Source organism: Anabrus simplex, chromosome 1 (genome assembly GCF_040414725.1).
Source record: "Anabrus simplex isolate iqAnaSimp1 chromosome 1, ASM4041472v1, whole genome shotgun sequence".
Classification (NCBI taxonomy): domain Eukaryota; kingdom Metazoa; phylum Arthropoda; class Insecta; order Orthoptera; family Tettigoniidae; genus Anabrus; species Anabrus simplex.
This window is the reverse complement of record NC_090265.1, coordinates 1,210,239,094-1,210,258,744: the sequence shown is the minus strand read 5'-3', so window position 1 is coordinate 1,210,258,744 and position 19,651 is coordinate 1,210,239,094. Positions and strand designations below refer to the sequence as shown.

At 40.6% G+C, this 19,651-nt stretch overlaps 1 protein-coding gene across 1 annotated transcript in view; it reads left to right on the top strand.

Annotated features, from left to right (window-relative positions):
- Nucleotides 1-19,651, top strand: part of LOC136858529 (neural cell adhesion molecule 2) — a 491,718-nt gene that overhangs the window by 341,391 nt on the left and 130,676 nt on the right. Inside the window, exon 9 of the mRNA XM_068225657.1 lies at nucleotides 6,150-6,449. Within this exon, the coding sequence (XP_068081758.1) occupies nucleotides 6,150-6,449 (300 nt within the window). The remainder of the gene's footprint in view (nucleotides 1-6,149; nucleotides 6,450-19,651) is intronic.

Genomic DNA, 19,651 nt, shown 5'->3' with positions numbered 1-19,651 from the left:
TATTAACATGGATATGTTTTGGAGCACGGGGTCTTAATGAAAAAGAGAGGATGATTACCTCGCTGTACTTCGTCTAAAAACAAAAATCACTACCTCCACCACTCTTTCTGGGAATAGCGTCATCAATTTCCTAACACCATTGTAACCATGACAACCAGTGTTCGTCATCTATGTAGGCTATACTAGATCAGCAGCCCGATCTGAACTTCCCTGCAAGAATGTGGCTCCCGTGAATCGGGGAAAACATACAAGTGCATTTATGCCTTCCTTCCTTCCTTCCTTCCTTCCTTCCTTCCTTCCTTCCTTCCTTCCTTCCTTCCTTCCTTCCATCAATCTAATGAATCTTTTCTTTTTACCTATTTCTTGAAGAAGCTGGGTGTTACTTTTCTTCTGTGTCTAACTTGTACAGCCAATTCTTCTGCACATAGACCTACACATCCTCGCTCTATCTGTCGCGTTTCGCCAGTCTCCTGCTTTCACATCCGAACATAAGTACATTTAAAACTTTTCACAAATGCTTTCCTTATTTCTATGTTTATGTACATACTTACTGCTTAGTAGATGTTCCCTTTTTTACTTTGGAAAGTTTTCTTAGCCATGACCATTCTTATTCCACCTCATGGATACTTCTATTGTCACTCGTGACTGTGCTTCCGAGGTAACAAAATGGCCCATCTGCCATGTTAGCCAATTTCCGATCTACATTTGAGCCATAGCCTTGCTTATGACTTATGCTTTCATCTTCTTAATATATATTGTTCCACTTCGAGATTTCAGCCAATACTGTTAGTGTTCTATTAATTTTCTTTACACTGTCAGAAACGACTGCAATATAATTTGCATGTTATATACAGGGTTATTCACAAATCAGTATCATATTTCTGAAATTTATTGTGAAATAAGTACTTTAATATCAGTGTGAATGATATATCAAACGAGGAACAATCTCTCAAAGTATGCTTGATATACTTTACAAGTGTTCTATGTGTGTGCCTTTGGATACACGGCAGATCCAGGCAATAGTCCAAATCCGCCCACACCCGCGCCAGCATGTTACGGTCGATCGTTGCTATCGCTGCTGTAATGTGATATTGGAGGTAATTCAAGTCAGTAAGAAGTGATTTAATATAGACAACATAACCCCACAGAAAGAAATCACACGGGGTTAGGTCTGGGGAACGGGGCGCCACCGCAATAATGCGACGTCATTGCCAACAGTTCGTCCAATCCAACTTTGCTGTACGTTCTCGTTCATGTCTATCCATATATCTATCTATGCACGCACGAGTCCATGGAAGTAGGACGGGGCCCCGTCCTGTGGAAAATTGAAGTCACCGCTGTCTGCACACAATTGTGGCATAGGCCTAAGCCATTGTTCTAACATGTCACAGTAGCCTTTACTTTCGCCAATTCTATAACACAAAACGCCTTCGCGTTACCTGCGAACGCCATTTTGAACGCATCACACTTATGCCACCTAGCGATCAACGCCGTCACCACAACATGCGCGCGCTTTATTTGACACAAACTTGGAGAGTTTCTGTTTCCGTACGTACATGCAGCAACTTTAAGATGTTATCCAAATGTGACACTGATTTATAAATAACACTGTTTCCCATAAAGTTTTATACCAGCTCTTTTTGATAATAATAATAATAATAATAATAATAATAATAATAATAATAATAATAATAATAATAATAATAATAATAATAATAATAATGTCATTTGCTTTACGTCCCACCAACTAATTTTACGATTTTCGGAGAAGCCGAGGTGCCGGAATTTAGTCCCGCGGGAGTTCTTTTACGTCCCAGTAAATCTACCGACACGAGGCTGCCATATCTGACCACCTTCAAATATTACCGGACTGAGTCAAGATCGAACATGTCAGGCTGGGGTCAGAAGGCCACCGCCTCAACCGCCTGAGCCACTCAGCCCGGCAGCTGTTTTTGTTTTCATCATTACTATTACCTATTCCATGTACATTTTGCAAATGCATTAAGAGTTGATTTTTAAAATTTCATCACTCCTGAAATCAATTCACATATTCATCAATCATTGGATGACTGAAAATCCTAAGTACTGAGCTTGATAGCTGCAGTCGCTTAAGTGTGGTCAGTATCAGGTATTCGGGAGGTAGTGGGTTCAAACCCCACTGTCGGCAGCGCTGAATATGGTTTTCCGTGGCTAAATCTACCGACACGAGGCTGTACCTTAATTAAGGCCACGGCCGCTTCCTTCCCACTCCAAGCCCTTTCCTGTCCCATCGTCGCAATAAGTCTTATCTGCATCATTGCGACGTAAAACAACTTGTAAAAAAGAATCCTAAGTTACTGTGTCAGTCTCAGCTTTTCTCGCCCTGTTGAACGCATCGGGCGGCTAGGATTCTCCGTACATCTCCAGCGAGCGGTTCTGCTGGTTCTGCTTCATTTTATGTAATACCAATGACTCTGAAGTCGTACCGAGCGAGTTCATTACGCTGTTTTGGTTAAGTAGTCGTCAGCTTGCAATACTTAGATTGTGGGTTTGAATACCACTATCAGCAGCCCTGAGGATAGTTTACCGTGGTTTCCCATTTTAATTGCAAACGAGTGCTGCGCCTGTACCTTACTTAAGGCCACGGTCGCTTCATCACCAGTCTGAGACCTTTCCTATCCCATCGTCGCCATAAAACATGTATGTGTCGGTGCGATGTAATAGCTTGAGGTCGTTGGCTAATGTCCTCAATCAGTGCTCTAGGGACGGGCTATTGTCAGTCTTGTCCGTGCGGGACCCAGCGCATGGCCACTCAGGGGTAATAGCTTGAGATCGTTGGCTAATGTCCTCAATCAGTGCTCTAGGGACGGGCTATTGTCAGTCTTGTCCGTGCGGGACCCAGCGCATGGCCACTCAGGGGTAATAGCTTGAGATCGTTGACTAATGTCCTCAATCAGTGCTCCAGAGACGGGCTATTGTTAGTCTTGTTCGTACGGGACCCACCGCATGGCCACTCAGGGGTAGTAGCTTGAGGTCGTTGACTAGTGTCCTCAATCAGTGCTCCAGGGACGGGCTATTGTTAGTCATGTTCGTACGGAACCCAGCGCATGGCCACTCAGGTGTAATAAGCTTGAGGCCGTTGACTAAAGCCCTCAATCAGTGCTACAGGAACGGGCTATTGTTAGTCTTGTTCGTGCGAAACCCAGCGCATGGCCACTCAGGTGTAATAAGCTTGAGGTCGTTGACTAAAGCCCTCAATCAGTGCTCCAGGGACGGGCTATTGTTAGTCTTGTTCGTGCGGGACCCAGCGCATGGCCACTCAGGGGTAGTAGCTTGAGGTCGTTGACTAGTGTCCTCAATCAGTGCTCCAGGGACGGGCTATTGTTAGTCTTGTTCGTGCGGGACCCAGCGCATGGCCACTCAGGTGTAATAAGCTTAAGGTCGTTGACTAAAGCCCTCAATCAGTGCTCCAGTGACGGGCTATTGTTAGTCTTGTTCGTGCGGAACCCAGCGCATGGCCACTCAGGGGTAATAGCTTGAGGTCGTTGACTAATGTCCTCAACCAGTGCTCCAGGGACAGGCTATTTTTAGTCTTGTTCGTGCGGGACCCAGCGCATGGCCACTCAGGGGTAATAGCTTGAGGTCGTTGACTAAAGCCCTCAATCAGTGCTCCAGGGACAGGCTATTTTTAGTCTTGTTCGTGCGGGCCCAGCGCATGGCCACTCAGGGGTAATAGCTTGAGGTCGTTGACTAATGTCGTCAATCAGTGCTCCAGGGACGGGCTATTCTTATTGTTCGTGCGGGGCCCAGCGCACGGCCACTCAGGAGTAATAGCTTGAGGTCGTTGACTAATGTCCTCAATCAGTGCTCCAGGGACGGGCTATTGTTAGTCTTGTTCGTGCGGGACTCAGCGCATGGCCACTCAGGAGTAATAGCTTGAGGTCGTTGACTAATGTCCTCAATCAGTGCTCCAGGGACGGGCTATTGTTAGTCTTGTTCGTGCGGGACCCAGCGCATGGCCACTCAGGGGTAATAGCTTGAGGTCGTTGATTAATGTCCTCAATCAGTGCTCCAGGGACAGGCTATTGTTAGTCTTGTTCGTGCGGGGCCCAGCGCATGGCCACTCAGGGGTAATAGCTTTAGGTCGTTGACTAATGTCGTCAATCAGTGCTCCAGGGACGGGCTATTGTTAGTCTTGTTCGTGCGGGACCCAGCGCATGGCCACTCAGGGGTAATAGCTTGAGGTCGTTGACTAGTGTCCTCAATCAGTGCTCAAGGGACAGGCTATTGTTAGTCTTGTTCGTGCGGGACCCAGCGCATGGCCACTCAGGGTACACGATGTCGGGGCATACGAAGGACAGACCTGGTGCAGACGTCAGGTACAGTGACGTGATGACTAGGCAAGCCAATTCCTCATTTATAACATGGTTAATGCATCTTATTCTGAGGATTAGTCGCAAGGAACGATGATAGAAAAAAAATATTTACCTTATGAAACTAGCAGACTTTGCTCATGTTTCGCTGGCATATATTATTGCGGTGCGGAGGACAATGATGCTCTATCTGGGTTGATGGCCGGTAGGACGTTAAATTGTTATCTGATGTTATCATCGTCCATGCTACGAAAAACGTAAAATTAAGCAATTTCCTCAATTGTGTCGAAATTTGAGGGGCTAAAGGGCCCGGAAAAATTAGCTCTATCGAACTAAAACAAATTTCGAAATCACTTCCGGCCTAAATGCAGTTCCGGAAAAACAACCTAAAATCGCTTGTTCTATACTCATCTTCATTTTTATTCAAATCCCAGCCAAATTAATTTATATAATTATTTCTGTAATGTATTCCTTAGTTTATTACCATCGGGCAGTTCTTAATGTTTTGAAAAATGTCAACCGCGAATGTATTTATAAAGGCTTTGATTGAAATTCTGCATTGACTTACATTAGCGCTCGTAGCGGTAGAAAAAGGCAAAATACTTATCTAATTGACCGAATAATGTTGATTAAGAAAATGATTGTAATTTTTAGGATTAAATAAACAATATATTATCATATTTGATTTACTTAAAATTCGTAGCTCATATCGCTAGGATATTTTCGGGGCCGATGACCTTAGATATTAGGCCCCTTTAAATAAAAATCGTCATCATCATCATCATCAGGATATTTTCAACATTGAGTTGTTTTATCCATCAAATTAATTGGTTGTGATTTAATGTTCATTTCATATACACACAGCAGTGATCAATGTTCATGTTATTATTAATCATGTTCGACCGTTTAGAATATTCAGCGATGTAGACTTCAGTTCATAGGGCCCTGAGCTCGATTCCCGGCAAGTCATATTTGATGAATTCCTTATTATAGTATGAAAATAACTGATGAACGAGAATGCATGCTGAAGAACTATGCTTCAAGTCACTCAGATTCTAGAACTTAACACGTTTCCAGTTTCTTGAAAAATCGAGTTCGATTTCAAACGTTCATATTGCTGTCAATGGATGGGATCGCGTGATGTGAAGGCAATAAGGGGAACACATAGGCAGCAAAGACTTACTTACTTTACTAATTACTGGAAAATTCCGCAATCTATGCTTTCCTTTGGTTTCGTACTCTATACGACAGTGGCTTTACATCTGTAGTTCGGAGCTATGATACTCCCTAAGTAAGTGAAATCAACTTGATTCATCTGAGTGGTTCCAAGGATGAATTTCACTAGTGTTGCTGTTCTCCATTATGCCTTGTGCTCTTGTCATGTTATATATGATGTTAATTCAGAACCCAGGTTCCTTTTCGTAACTGTCCAGCGTCTTAGGTCCATTAACCTTCCTGTAGTCCTATTGAAAAGCCCAGTAAAAGTCAAAGGGATTTAAGCCCAGAACACAAAATTTCAACATTCTGGAATATTTTAAAACCTATAGCAATAACTAAAAATACATAAAACAATAACATTATTAATCATATAACCTTTGGAGATGCAACTCGCGAGTTTCAGAAAATCTAAGCGTTCTAATCTAAGAGTATTGTATGTAGTAACTCCAGGCATCTGGCACATTCTAGGAGCTATTTAAATTTCTGAGTTTATCCTTAGTCCATAAATATTTGTCCTTGTTTCAATTTTTATTCATTACTGAAATATTACATTTCCAATTACATTGGTTCTGTTCACAGACGCGCCGACGTGCAGCCAAGAGCGAATTCTAGTGGTGGGAGCATCTCGAGCGGAGAGCTTGGACATCGCTTGCCAGGTGGAGACGGATCCGCCAGCGAGAAGCTTCAAGTGGAAATTCAACAACAGTGGCGAGACGATAGAAGTGGCAGCGGAAAGGTTTGCGAGTACAAGCAACGGGACGACTAGTGTACTGCGTTATACTCCCGTGTCCGACCTGGACTATGGAACGCTTTCGTGTTGGGCGGACAACGCTATTGGTCCACAGGTGTCGCCCTGCGTCTTTCAGGTAGTGGCTGCAGGTAAAGGTGCCGCGTAGCAAGCTCAACTACAGTAGGTCTGCCTCATTTCAGTCCTTCCTCTTTTCCTTCAATGAACTCGTGTAGTTATCTCCGATGAATAGTGAGATAACACAAAATTGAAAATTTTATAGCAAGCCAAACTTGTTCATTGTTCTAATGTATATTTTCAGCTCATATTACTATGAATTACGTAGAGAAGTTTAGTACCTCTCGAGCCGTTCAATTAAAATGAGGATGCTACCAATTTAAATACAACTGTGCTGATCTGTAGATTATGCCTCCGATTCCACCGATTAACTGTGATTGGTTAGATAGATCTCGATTTAGAGGTCCTACACTTAGGTAATTATGGTGTGCGTCGTATATAATTTGTTAACCAAATTGGTGCAGAAGAAAATTGAGCTTAAAATAATGTTTCATAATAATAAGCATGGAAGTGAGTGTCTCAGTAGGAAAGGATAAATAAATATTATATTTTTTACACTGGAGATTTATGCTCACATAAAAATTTGTTGGCGATTAATGAAATATATTAAATATACTTTCACCAGTTTTTCATATACGCAGAAGCTCCATCTTAAATGTTTAGCGCACTTGAAACATTTTTGTATTCAAGTAAAGTTTACTTGAGGCTTAGAGTATAAATTCTTCACAGTAGGTTCTTGTAGTGGTTGATTAAATAAAATTCTCGGAAATAATAGTATTTTAATTTGGATAGCTGGATGGCAAATACTACTAAAATGTTTTCTTTCCTCCCCTGAAGGGGTGGGGGGGACCACTTATACGGTGATGCCGTCTCTCAAGTCAGGAGATTTATAACGGTGAAGGAGATGTGCGGAGAAGGTAAGAGGGTTGGCAGCCGTGGCCTATACAAGGAACTTTCCCGGCATTCGCCTTAGTGCACGAGAATGGAAAACTACGGTAAAACCATTCTCAGGACAGCCGACGGTGGGAACCAGCCCCTCTCCATTTCTCGAATGCAGAGGCGTAGAGCCACAGCAGAGCCGCGGCCACCCCTCCTCTGCTCGGTTGGTCGGTTGGAGTGCAGAGCCGTCGGACCAGCCGAAACCCACTCTGTAACCGCCGACCCTAGCTGGAAGGTATTAAATACCACTTAAATTTAGATTATATGGTAATTTCACTGCAATAAGCTTCCCAATAAGCCAGAAATTGGTCAGTAGAATAGAGTTACATCGACAAAGATCGCATTGGTTATTTATGTATTTACCTTTAATCTTCATGTACACGCTCTGGTGTATAAAGTGCACTACCCGTACTAAAAGAGGCAATTTTTAATTGTGATATTTCCACAAGCTCTTTGGTGCCCCCTAACCTATCCCTAAAATGTTTGCTACGACTAAAAGCAGTGTCAGTGTTGTTGGAATCGTTAGATCTGGAATAAACAATGAGCTATAACGTATGGAGAGAAAAATACACCACGCGTGTAGTTATGTAACTGTGTTATCGATTCACTTATTTTATTCACTGTCTACTTCTTTTTACACTATAATTTAATATAATTAGAAACAGTCGCCATGTCCCTAAATTCTGCTTATTGTAGGGCTGGTATACTGGCTAAAATTCTGAAGGAGCTTACTATCGGGAAATAGCGCAAGAAAAACGAGAAGAGGTTGGATACTTCAGAAGAAGAATGTAAAGAGGAAACAGATACGGATCAGAAGAAGAATCGGGTGACTCAGGGCGAGTTTCGAAAGCAGTGAGGACAGTGGCACTGGGGATGAGCATTTTGTACGGAGAGATAAAGTAACCACGTGGAGTAAAAGCTCATTGGCAACTAAGTTCAGTAAAATTAGTAAACATAATATTGTGCGAGTATTTCCTGGTCCAAAGCCATGTGCACGGAATATTGTGGATGAAATAAGTGCTTCGAAACGTTTTTAACTGAGGACATAATTGAACACGTAATTGAATGCACGAATTTCCAGATAGAAAAAAAATGCGGGAAAACTATGACCGTACTCGAGACGCAAGGTATGTCACAAAGACTGAATATCTTGCATGTTTAGGGCTGTTATTGTTGCAAGGAGCAACAAGACAGAACCATACGCATTTTTGTGAACTGTGGACAAAAGACGGGACGGGATGTGAAATATTTAGAGCATGTATAGGATGTATTCGTCTTCGTTTTCTGCTTGCAGCTGTAAGATTCAACGATAAGGCAACCAGACACAGAGGAAAGAGTGACAGACTTACTGCAGTACGCTTTCTTCTCGATCGGTTTGTAGAAAACTGCAAAAATAATTACTATGTGGGAGAAAAAATGACAGCAGATGAAATTTCGATACCTTTTCGAGGAAGATGCAGCTTCATCCACTACCTACCCAGCAAACCAGATAAATATAGATTGAAAGTGTTTGTTGTGTGATACTCGAAAACTTCCTATATAGCTAATTTAGAAATATACTATGGTCAGCAACCAAAAGGGCAGTAAAGGGTGTCGAATACACCAGCTGACATCACTCACCGTTTGCTAAAACCATGCAAAGGGAAAAACAGAAATGTAACTTGTGACAACTAGTAAACCAGTTACCATTTAGCGGTGTCTCTTTTGAAGGACAATGTAACATTGGTAGGAACGATAAACGAAAACAAACGAGAACTACAACCAGAAGTTTAGTCAAACAAGACAAAAGAAGTTGGTTCATCTACGTTTGGTTTCAAGAAAGATGTTACTATAGTGTTCCTTGTACCCAAGAATAACAGAGCTGTAATTTTGCTCTCCACTATGCATAGTGACGCTGCAATTGATACGGGTACCAACAAGCCCATCATCATAATGAATCATAATTGCAACAAAGATGGAGAAGATACCGTGAATAAATTGAGCGATACCTATACAGTATCAAGAAGAACAAGGAGATGGCCTTTGGCTTTCGTTTTTCAGTTGGTGAATATAGTGGCAATCACCAGGAAGACGGATACTGACATTCTGCGAGTCGGAGCGTGGAATGTTAGAAGTTCGAATCGTTGTGGTAGGTTAGATAATCTGAAAAATGGAGATGGATAGACTAAAGTTGGATGTAGTTTGTATACCTTGGCAGGAACAGGTATATTTTTAGCCAGGAGAAATGCACGGGTTGTTTTAGTAATGAATAAGAAATTACGGTACCGGGTAAGCTACTACGACCAGCATAGTGAAAGGATTATTGTTCTCAAGATAGATGCCAAGCCAATGCTCACCAAAATAATGCAGGTCTATATGCCTACTAGTTCAGCGGATGATGAAGAAATCGAAAGAATATACGAAGAAATAGAAGATTTAATACAATATGTAAAAGGCGACGAAAATATAATTGTGATGGAAGACTGGAATATATTGGTAGGCCAAGGAAGAGAAGATAGCATAGGAGGAGAATTCGGATTGGGACAAAGGAATGAAAGAGGAAGCCGGCTGGTTGAATTCCGCACCTATCATAATTTAGTCCTTGCTAACACTTGTTTCAAAGAAGACAAACGACGCTTGTTTTGTACATAGACGAGACCTAGAGACACTGGAAGGTATCAAATAGACTTCATTCTGATTAGGCAGAGATTCAGAAACCAAGTTTGGATTACAAGACTTTCCCAGGAGCAGATGTTGACTCTGACCACAACCTGTTGGTCATGAAATGCCAACTGAAACTGAAGAAATTGAATAAAGAAAGGAATGCAAGGAGATTGGATATAGACAAGTTGAAAGAAAAGAGTATGAGTGATTGTTTCAACGAACATGTAACACAAGGGCTGCATGAGAAGTCTGAAGGAAACACAGTAGAGAGAGAATGGACAGTCATGAAGAATAAGATCAGTAACGCTGCTGAAGAAAAGTTAGGAGAAAAGGAAAGATCAATTTAGATACTGTTGGTAACTCAAGAGATACTAGACCTGATTGGCGAACGACGAAAGTAATAGAATGCAAAAAAATGAGGAGGGCAGAAAATAATCCAGGCGAATAATGAAGTAGATTGAAAGTGTAGGATAGCTAAGGAAGATTGGCTGAAAGAGAAGCTCAAGGATGTTTAAGGTTGTATGGTCCTAGGAAAGGTATATGCTGCATACAGGACAATAAAGGAAGCGTTTGGAGAAAGGAAAACTAGGTGTATGAATATTAAAAGCTCAGATGAAAAACCACTTACAGGGAAAGAGGACAAGTCATAAAGATGATAGGAACATATCCAACAGTTGTATCAAGCTAAAGAAGTAAATGATAGGGTTCTGGAACAAGAAGAGGCTGTTGATACTGATAAAATGGGAGATCCAATTTTGAGAAAATTAGGCAGAGCTTTGAGAGACCTAAGTAGGAACAAGGCACCAGGAATTGATGACATACCCTCAGAATTACTGACTGCCTTAGGAGAAACCAGCAGGGGGAGGTTATTCCGTTTAGTTTTTAAGATGTATGATACAGGAGAAATGCTATCCGATTTTCTGGAGAATGTTGTTATACCTATTCCCAAGAAAGCCGGTGCTGACAAGTGTGAAAACTACCGCACCATTAATTTAGTATCACACGCCTGCAAAATTTTAACACGTATTATTTACAGAAAAATGGAAAGAGAGGTTGAAACTGAGTTGGGTGAAGATCAATTTGGCTTCAGAAGAAATGTGGGAACACGTGAAACAATCCTGACTTTACGTCTGATCTTAGAGGACCGAATTAAGAAAGATAAGCCCACGTGCATGGTTTTCGTAGATCTACAAAAGGCATTCGATAATGTTTATTGGACCAAGCTGCTTGAGATTCTGAAGATGATTGGGATCAGATACCGAGAAAGGAGAATTATCTACAATCTATACAAAAATCAGTCTGTAGTGATAAGTTTTGAAAAAGTGGCAGCCATCCAGAAAGGAGTGAGGCAAGGCTGCAGTTTGTCCCCTCTCCTTTTCAATGCTTACATAGCACAGGCGATAAAGGAAGTCAAAGAGAAATTTGGAAAGGGAATCAAAGTCGAAGGAGACGAAATCAAAACCCTGGGATTTTCCGATGATATTGTTATTTTATCTGACTCTTCAAAAGATCTGCAGAAATTGCTGAATGGTTTGGAGGAGGAATACAAGATGAAAATAAATAAGTCCAAAACAAAACTAATGGAGTGCGGTCGAACAAAATCAGGTAATGCAGGAAAGATTAGACTAGGAAATGAAGTCTTAAAGCAAGTAGATGACTATTATTAATTGCGTAGTAAAATAACTAACGATGGCAGAAGTAAGGAGGACATGAAATGCAGACTAGCTCAAGCAAGGAAGGCCGTTCTTTAGAAAAGACATTTGTTCACCTCGAACATTGATATAGCAATAAGAAAGATGTTTTTAAAAACTTTTGTCTGGATCGTGGCGTTGTATGGATGTGAAATATGGACTATAACTAGCTCAGAAAGAGAATAGAAGCTTTTGAAATGTGGTGTTACAGAACAATGCTGAAGGTGAGATGGGTAGATAGAATCACGAATGAAGAGATACTGAATCGAATTGGCGAGAGGAGATCGATTTGGCTAAATTTGACCAGAAGAAGAGATAGAATGATAGGGCACATCTTAAGACACCCAGGACTTATACAGCTGGTTTTTGTGGGAAGTATAGGTGGTAACAACGGTAAGGGCAGACCAAGATACGAATATGACAAGCAGATTAGAACAGATGTATGATGCAGTTGTTATGTAGAAATGAGATAGGGTGGCATAAAAGCTGTATCAAATCAGTCTATGGACTGATGACTCAAACAACAACAGAATATCGTCGTTGCTGGGACAAAACCTCCTTTGTGATAAAATTTTTGGAGATATACTGACCCGCAGCACATACATTATGAAGAGCGAGAATGCCTTGACAATATTCACACAATATTGCACCTTAGTTGACAGGACATTACCGGCCAAAGTTCTAAGCTAAAATATTTCACATAGGAGGTTTTGTCCCGGCAGCGACGATATAGTGGAAATGAACAGGCAAATCGTATAAATTCAACACACATTTAGAATGGCCATAAATACAGAATAGTTTTTCTGAAAGAAGCCTTGTCGATATCTTTGATGAAACCGCATCCTTTGTTTTTTGTTTTTTTGCTATTTTGCTTTATACGTCGCACCAATACAGATATGTCTTATGGCGACGATGGGGTAGGAAAGGTCTAGAAATTGGAAGGAAGCGGCCGTGGCCTTAATTAGGTACAGCCCCATCATTTGCCTGGTGTGAAAATTGAAAACCACGGAAAACCATCTTCAGGGCTGCCGACAGTGGGGCTCGAACCCACTATCTCCCGATTACTGGATACTGGTCGCACTTAAGCGAAAAACCGCATCTTCAAGTTAGAAAGTGCAAGGCAAGAGCAACAGCAAGAGGAAGAACCTCCATCAAAAGATATGACGTCGGTGCTTCTCTTGTGGTAGACAGAAGAAGAGGGTGACAACGATGATAGGCAGTGTAAAGCACATGCAGTCACTATGACCGCTTGCCCAGAATGCAACAATGGAAATTGTAGTGAATACACAGAGTGACTGGGCTGAAATGCAGCTGAAGTGATATAAACAAAATCTACTTTCTACGTTTGCGAACAATGTTTCCATGTATTAAAGAAATGAATGTGCCAGCTGGATTAAAACCACTTATGCTGTACATATTTAACAAAGCCGAGCTTTCCACCAAATTGCATTGGCCTTCATCACGGCATGTAAAGGTTTGCCTCCGACAGTGAGAAATTCTTCGATGGAACGAGGAAGACACGACCATACTATCCCCCCCCCCCCCAACTAACTGGTCTCAGGAATCGTCGCGCTGTGCTGTGGAGGTTGGGAGGGCCGTGTGCCATGTATTTCTGGAGTACAGGTCTCTATATATTTGATAATTTGAAGCCGTCTTCCCTGTGGATGTTATTTGGGTGCAGCTCTATACCTATGGCTTTCTTTACAGTTCGAGCATAGAAGTCTTTTACAGGCGCGATGAGCTTCGCCTGATCAAAAAGGACTTCATGCTCTGCACAGTAGAAATGTTCTGCTATGGCAGACTGGCTTATAGCATTTTCCGTGGAGGATGGAAGAGTGACATTCTTGACTGACCTCATGTGTTCTTTCTAGGGTTATCATAAGGTTCAGGATGAAATTCAGGACATCAAGATTGACATTTCCAAACATAGGCACCGACTCCACGGAAGCACTTGCCCCGTGCATATAGTGGTACGGGGAGGTGATCGTGTTGTTGCTCCCGTAAAAATTTTTATATCTTCATCTTTGCCCCATACTCAAGAAAAGCATTCGGCGCCAATGGTTCCAACGAGTGTATTTGGGTAATTCCACGTGAACTGTCCCGTTCGTTACCAAACCTTGATGTTTAACATCAAGTAGAGAAATAATAAAAAATCATAATTTAAGTAAAATACCTACTTAACAGACCACTCGAAAACTATATAATATTCAATATTATTTGCATAGATATTTAAGTAACTTTAACTTTTTTACTAACTTCTTAATAACACGAGTAAATGAAAACTAAAAACAGCATTTATTTACTTTGCTTTGAATATATTCATGACACAGAAGTGCCCTAATGTGGATACCTATCATACTTTTCTGAAGTTGACAGACTTTTGAGAATTCATCACGAAATTCCTGACAAGATATTTCTTTAAAATTGTATTGCAGCAATAATATTGATTTAACGGATTCTACTTTCAGTCTGTTTCTGTCATCTGCCCATTGTAAATTCAGAGATATTTTAAATAACTTGCCCTGATTTTTTTAATTCAGGACATTTAGGGACTTTTAAAAATTCAGTCAGGACGTCGGGTCACATGCTAAAATTTAGGACAATCCCGCTTTCTCAGGACGTATGTCAACCCTAGTTCTTTCACCCTGGTGTTAATAAGCCTGTTTGTCATGACAATATACGAGCAACCACAACCACATGGAACTTCATACACGCCCGGTGTTTCAAGATGTGGTTTTTCTTTGACTGCTCGAAATATTAGTTCCATGTAGTTTCATTCCAGAGTTCAGTATAATGATGCTTTACTATTCCTTCGAGTTGCCAACCATGTCTGTACTTTATTTTAATGCTTCCACATTGTTATCCAATAAAGTATGGTAAACTAAACTATTTCGTTTGAAGAAAAGTTTATTTAATTTGGACCATTTATTAAAGATAACACGTTTTAGTTATTTTCTGGCATCATCCTCTTGGTGTACAAAATACACTACGCACCTACATGTACTTATTACATCTTAATAGGCGCGTGTAGTCAAAGGACCTTCCCTTACTTATGAGCAGAAAGTAATAGAAAATTCAGAATGTTATAGTGTCCTTTGAAATACCTATCTTCCCTTAAAACTAACCTCATCCCATGGATCTGAATTGTGGCTAGACCTACAGTACTCCAGTAATATTAAAGCACTTTGAAGTGCCTTCAGTAATTCAGAGAAATAGTCCACTCACCTTGCTTTAAATTACATTAATTTTCAAAGATATATCATGTAATACAAGCACTTCAGGTATACGTTGTATGAAGATCTACGTGCTATTCAATCTTTGTACTGATTGTAATAAGCATTTAAGGTAGTAATCATGAAGGAGATGCAGCCGACAGGTATACAGAAAAAGCATCCATGGGCCATACCAGCTTGGACATAGCAAGCCAGATTTTGCATGTCAGTGAAAGTTACACAAATTTTTGACTTCATCTATCGTGTTTCCGTAACGCGATATACCAGTAATGTGAATTATGTTTATTGATGAAGTAACACAACGGGAAAACTCACTTGCGTTGTCAGAAATATTTCATCACAAACCTATTCCAAACTATGCACATGAAAAAGCAACTACTTTTACATTATTCAAAGATGACTCATTGTTTCAGAAACAACTTGATTTTCTGGCATAACTATCAGACAGTCACACATATTTATTTTAAGTAAATTTCCCTTTATTTGGAAATCAACATACAGTATATACTTATAATTTTGCCCTCAACTAGATTCTCAATAATTAGAGCCACATCCCATGAATATTTTAGCCTCTGAAGCAATAATGCTCGTACTTATATTATTAGATGCTCGTACTTCTATTGTTAGAAGACAAAAAATGCAGACTCAGCAAATGGAAAAATGTTTTTGAAAATACTGATTGGTCCAAGCTCGTTGAGATTCTGAAGGTGATTGGAAACAAGTACAGCGAAACAAGTTTGTGAAATTTGAAACCCAGTCAGGTTCTTCAGTCTCTCGAAACTAATTTATGAACAAATTTAAAAATGGCCGGAAAAAGATTCTATTTTTAATTTATTTCTTTTTCAGGTATTATACTTTTTTTTGCTAGGGGCTTTACGTCGCACCGACACAGATAGGTTTTATGGCGACGATGGGATGGGAAAGGCCTAGGAGTTGGAAGGAAGCGGCCGTGGCCTTAATTAAAGTACAGCCCCAGCATTTGCCTGGTGTGAAAATGGGAAACCACGGAAAACCATTTTCAGGGCTGCCGATAGTGGGATTCGAACCTACTATCTCCCGGATGCAAGCTCACAGCCGCACGCCTCTACGCGCACGGCCAACTCGCCCGGTTGGTATTATTATTATTATTATTATTATTATTATTATTATTATTATTATTATTATTATTATTATTATTATTATTATTATTATTATTATTATTATTATTATTATTATTATTAAATATGGCTGAGATTCCATCTCCCTGTCTTACTCCTGTTTTAATCTCAAAAGTGTCAGATATGTTTTCCTCTGAACTTGACTTTAGATAGGGTGTTTGTTAGAGTGCACTTGACGATGTTTAATGTCTTATGATCAAGCCCGAGTTCTTGCAGGATATTGAATAGAAAAGCTCTATCAACAGAGTCGTAAGCTTTCTTAAAGTCTATAAATGTGATTACGTATTTTTTATACTGTTTCTTAGTTTGCATAATGATGGATTACGGTTATGTATTTGTTCAATACATGATCTGTCCTTCCGGAAAGCTGCTTGATATTCTCCAATTTCTTTATCTAGCTGAGCTTAATTTCTTGAGTAATCTCTTAGAGAGTATTTTCAGTGTTACTGAGAGAAGGGAAATGCCTCTATAAATCGTTAACATCGTCTCTATGCCCCTTTTTGTGCAGAGGGTGGATTAGAGCAGTGGTCCATTCTGCAAATAGTTTTTCCTTAATCCAGATGTATTGTACAGTTTTAGTTAAGATGTCTATTGTTCTGCTATCTCCAGTCTTCCGAATCTCTGCTATGATTGAGTCTTCCCCGCTGGCTTTGTCCTTATTGAGTTCTGCGATGGCTTGTTCCACCTCACCTCTTGATGGCACTGGAGCATCTAGCTGGATGTCTTTAGGCATGTTCAAGGGTAGTTGTTCCTGTGGTGGTTTACAATTTAGTAGTTGTTAAAAGTACCTCGAGTATCTCGCTAGTACCTCACAGTTTTTTTGATCAGTTATACCTTTTCTACCTTAAAGGTCTTTGAAGCTAAGCGACGGCAGCTTATATTTCTGGGTGTTTATTTTGGATGTTGTGTGGAAATTTCTCGTATTGTTCTTCTTGAAGTCTTGTTCGCTGGATTCAAGGGTATCTTAATCAAATGTCCTTTTCGTCTTTCAGGTGACTTTGGTAGTTTGCTTTCTTATATCAAGGAAGTAGAGCCAATCTTGTTGACTAGTGGTTTTGTTCCTCCTTTCCCACGCTTCTCGTCTCCCTTTTATGGCGTCCTCACATTCTTGGTTACGCCATGGATGTTTATATTATTTCTTAAGAGGGATTGTTTCTTGTGTAGTTGAGATTACTGCTTCTTTTAGCTGTCCCCAGGTTTCAGGAGGCGAATTTCCGATGCTTTGGCTTAAGTGTTCTTTGAAATTTGTGTGGTCTTTGACTTTTACTGTATCATATTTTGGAATGAATTCCTCTGGTTAATTTTATGGTTTCTGGGTATAAAGTTTAGTTTCACTTTGGATATGTAGTGAACAGGGTTCACTTTCGCATTCCTGAGTACATTTATATACCTAATCTCTTTATCAGATTTGTATGAGATGGCTACGAGATCAATTTGGTGTTCTTCTAAATGTGAACCATGTCTTCTGTTTCCTTGGAAGGTGTTCGATCGATATGGATTTCAGTCTCAGTCTGCAAGTATCTGTCAGACGCTTACCATTGAGGTTAGTTCTATTATGGGCTGGCTACTGGCCAACTATATCAGAATTCTTCTTTTCTCCACCTATCTGTGCGTTGAAATCGCCCATGAAATTAACAGTATAGTGATAAGGATTCTATGTCCGACTCGTTGGCTGAATGGTCAGCGTACTGGCCTTCGGTTCAGAGGGTCCCGGGTTCGATTCCCGGCCGGGTCGGGGATTTTAATCGCTTCTGATTAATTCTTCTGGCTCGGGGACTGGGTGTATATGTCCGTCCCAACACTCTCCTCATCATATTCAGACAACACACTACACTACCAACCACCACAGAAACACGCAATAGTGCTTGCATCCCTCCAAAGAGGGTTGGCGTCAGGAAGGGCATCGGGCCGTAAAAACAGGGCCAAATCCACATGTGCGACGCAGTTCGCACCCGCGACCCCACAGGTGTGGGAAAAAGCGGCAGGAAAAGAAGAAGTGATAAGGATTCTATGAATTATTGTTTGAAGGTCTTCCAAAATTTGTTCCACAGCCTCAGGATATCTGTAATTATCTTGATTTGATGGAGCATGGGCATTGATGGTAGTGTATCCTTTCTTGGTACTCCGGGAGGACAGATGTGAGATTCTGCTTGAGGTCAAGGAGAATCCTGTGGTTGAGTTGATTATCTTCTTTGGTACAATAAATCCTGTTCCCAGCATGTTGGTGCCTTTGAGAATTTTCTTCTCTGGTTTGCCCGTAAAAATGTGTTCATGTCTTTAAGGCGCTTGATATTAAATGAACGAGCATGATCCTTAATCTCGGTTGTGGCTTTATCATTGGAGCTGGTACAGAGAGAGGTATAATTATCAATTTGAGAGATTATTTTGATAAATTGAGTTTATTGATCATCAAGAGCAAGTTCATATCACCTTCATACAGCAGCGTGGAAATGTCATGGCTGGTTGGTACCTCCAAGTCCTGGGATGGTGCTGGACATCGACTGGGCAGGGACCACACCTGCTCGGATGAGGAGTTCTGGAACGTCTGGAGGTTCTGGAAGTGTCTCGACGTTCTGGAAGTCTCGAAGATTGGTACGCGTTCCTGGGTTCGATTCGAGACGTAATTCACACCTGAATTTCCTGTACGGCACTCCACACATTCAGGGCACTGTCTGAACAGATATGACCTTTTAATTATGATTACTGCAAAAACGTTCTAGAATAATCACTCGAAGAACAAGTACTGGTAGAAATGCAAGTTCATAAGGCAAGCTCACTGTAAGTCAGGATGTTCTAGAGGATTACTGTTACTGCAGTCCTAAATGCATAGTTCTGAAGATTTAAAACATATTGGCAATGAACTGAATAAGTAGCACTCGGAAACTGTCCTGTTGCATTTATAGGCGAAGTGAATAGCCATTAAAGAAAATAATATTTGAAAGAAAAAGTCTGACTTCATAAATTATGGATCACTCAAAATACTGGAAAGTTCTATGCTTTCTGGTAATGCGATATGCGTATTCTGAATTGTCACAGTCTTTAAGAAATAAAACATAAGTCCCTGTGCAGCACTTGGAAAGCATTGCATATTTCACAATTAAACGTAATGTTGAATGTCCCCTAAGTTCAATGTTCCAGAAATTGATTCAAAAATATAAGTTCGCGTAAGTTCAATGCGATACACAACACACGTGAAAATTCAATCGTCGTCGAATAAGTAAGTCCTTATGTGGCACTTCAAAAAAAACAAAGTTCCAATGTACAGAAATAACAAAGTTCCAATGTGCCAAAATGTTAAAGTCCCAACACGACACTCGAAGAAAATAAAGTTCCAACGTGTCGAAATGTTAAAGTCCCATCACGACACTCGAAGAAAATAAAGTTCCAACGTGTCGAAATGTTAAAGTCCCATCACGACACTCGAAGAAAATAAAGTTCCAACGTGTCGAAATGTTAAAGTCCCATCACGACACTCGAAGAAAATAAAGTTTCGATGACAATGTTCCAGTACGTCACCTTAAGAAAATAATAAAGTCTTATCGCGACACTTGGCGAAAATAACTAAGTTCCAATGAGACGCTCCAGAAAAAAAACAAAGTTATTATATGGCACT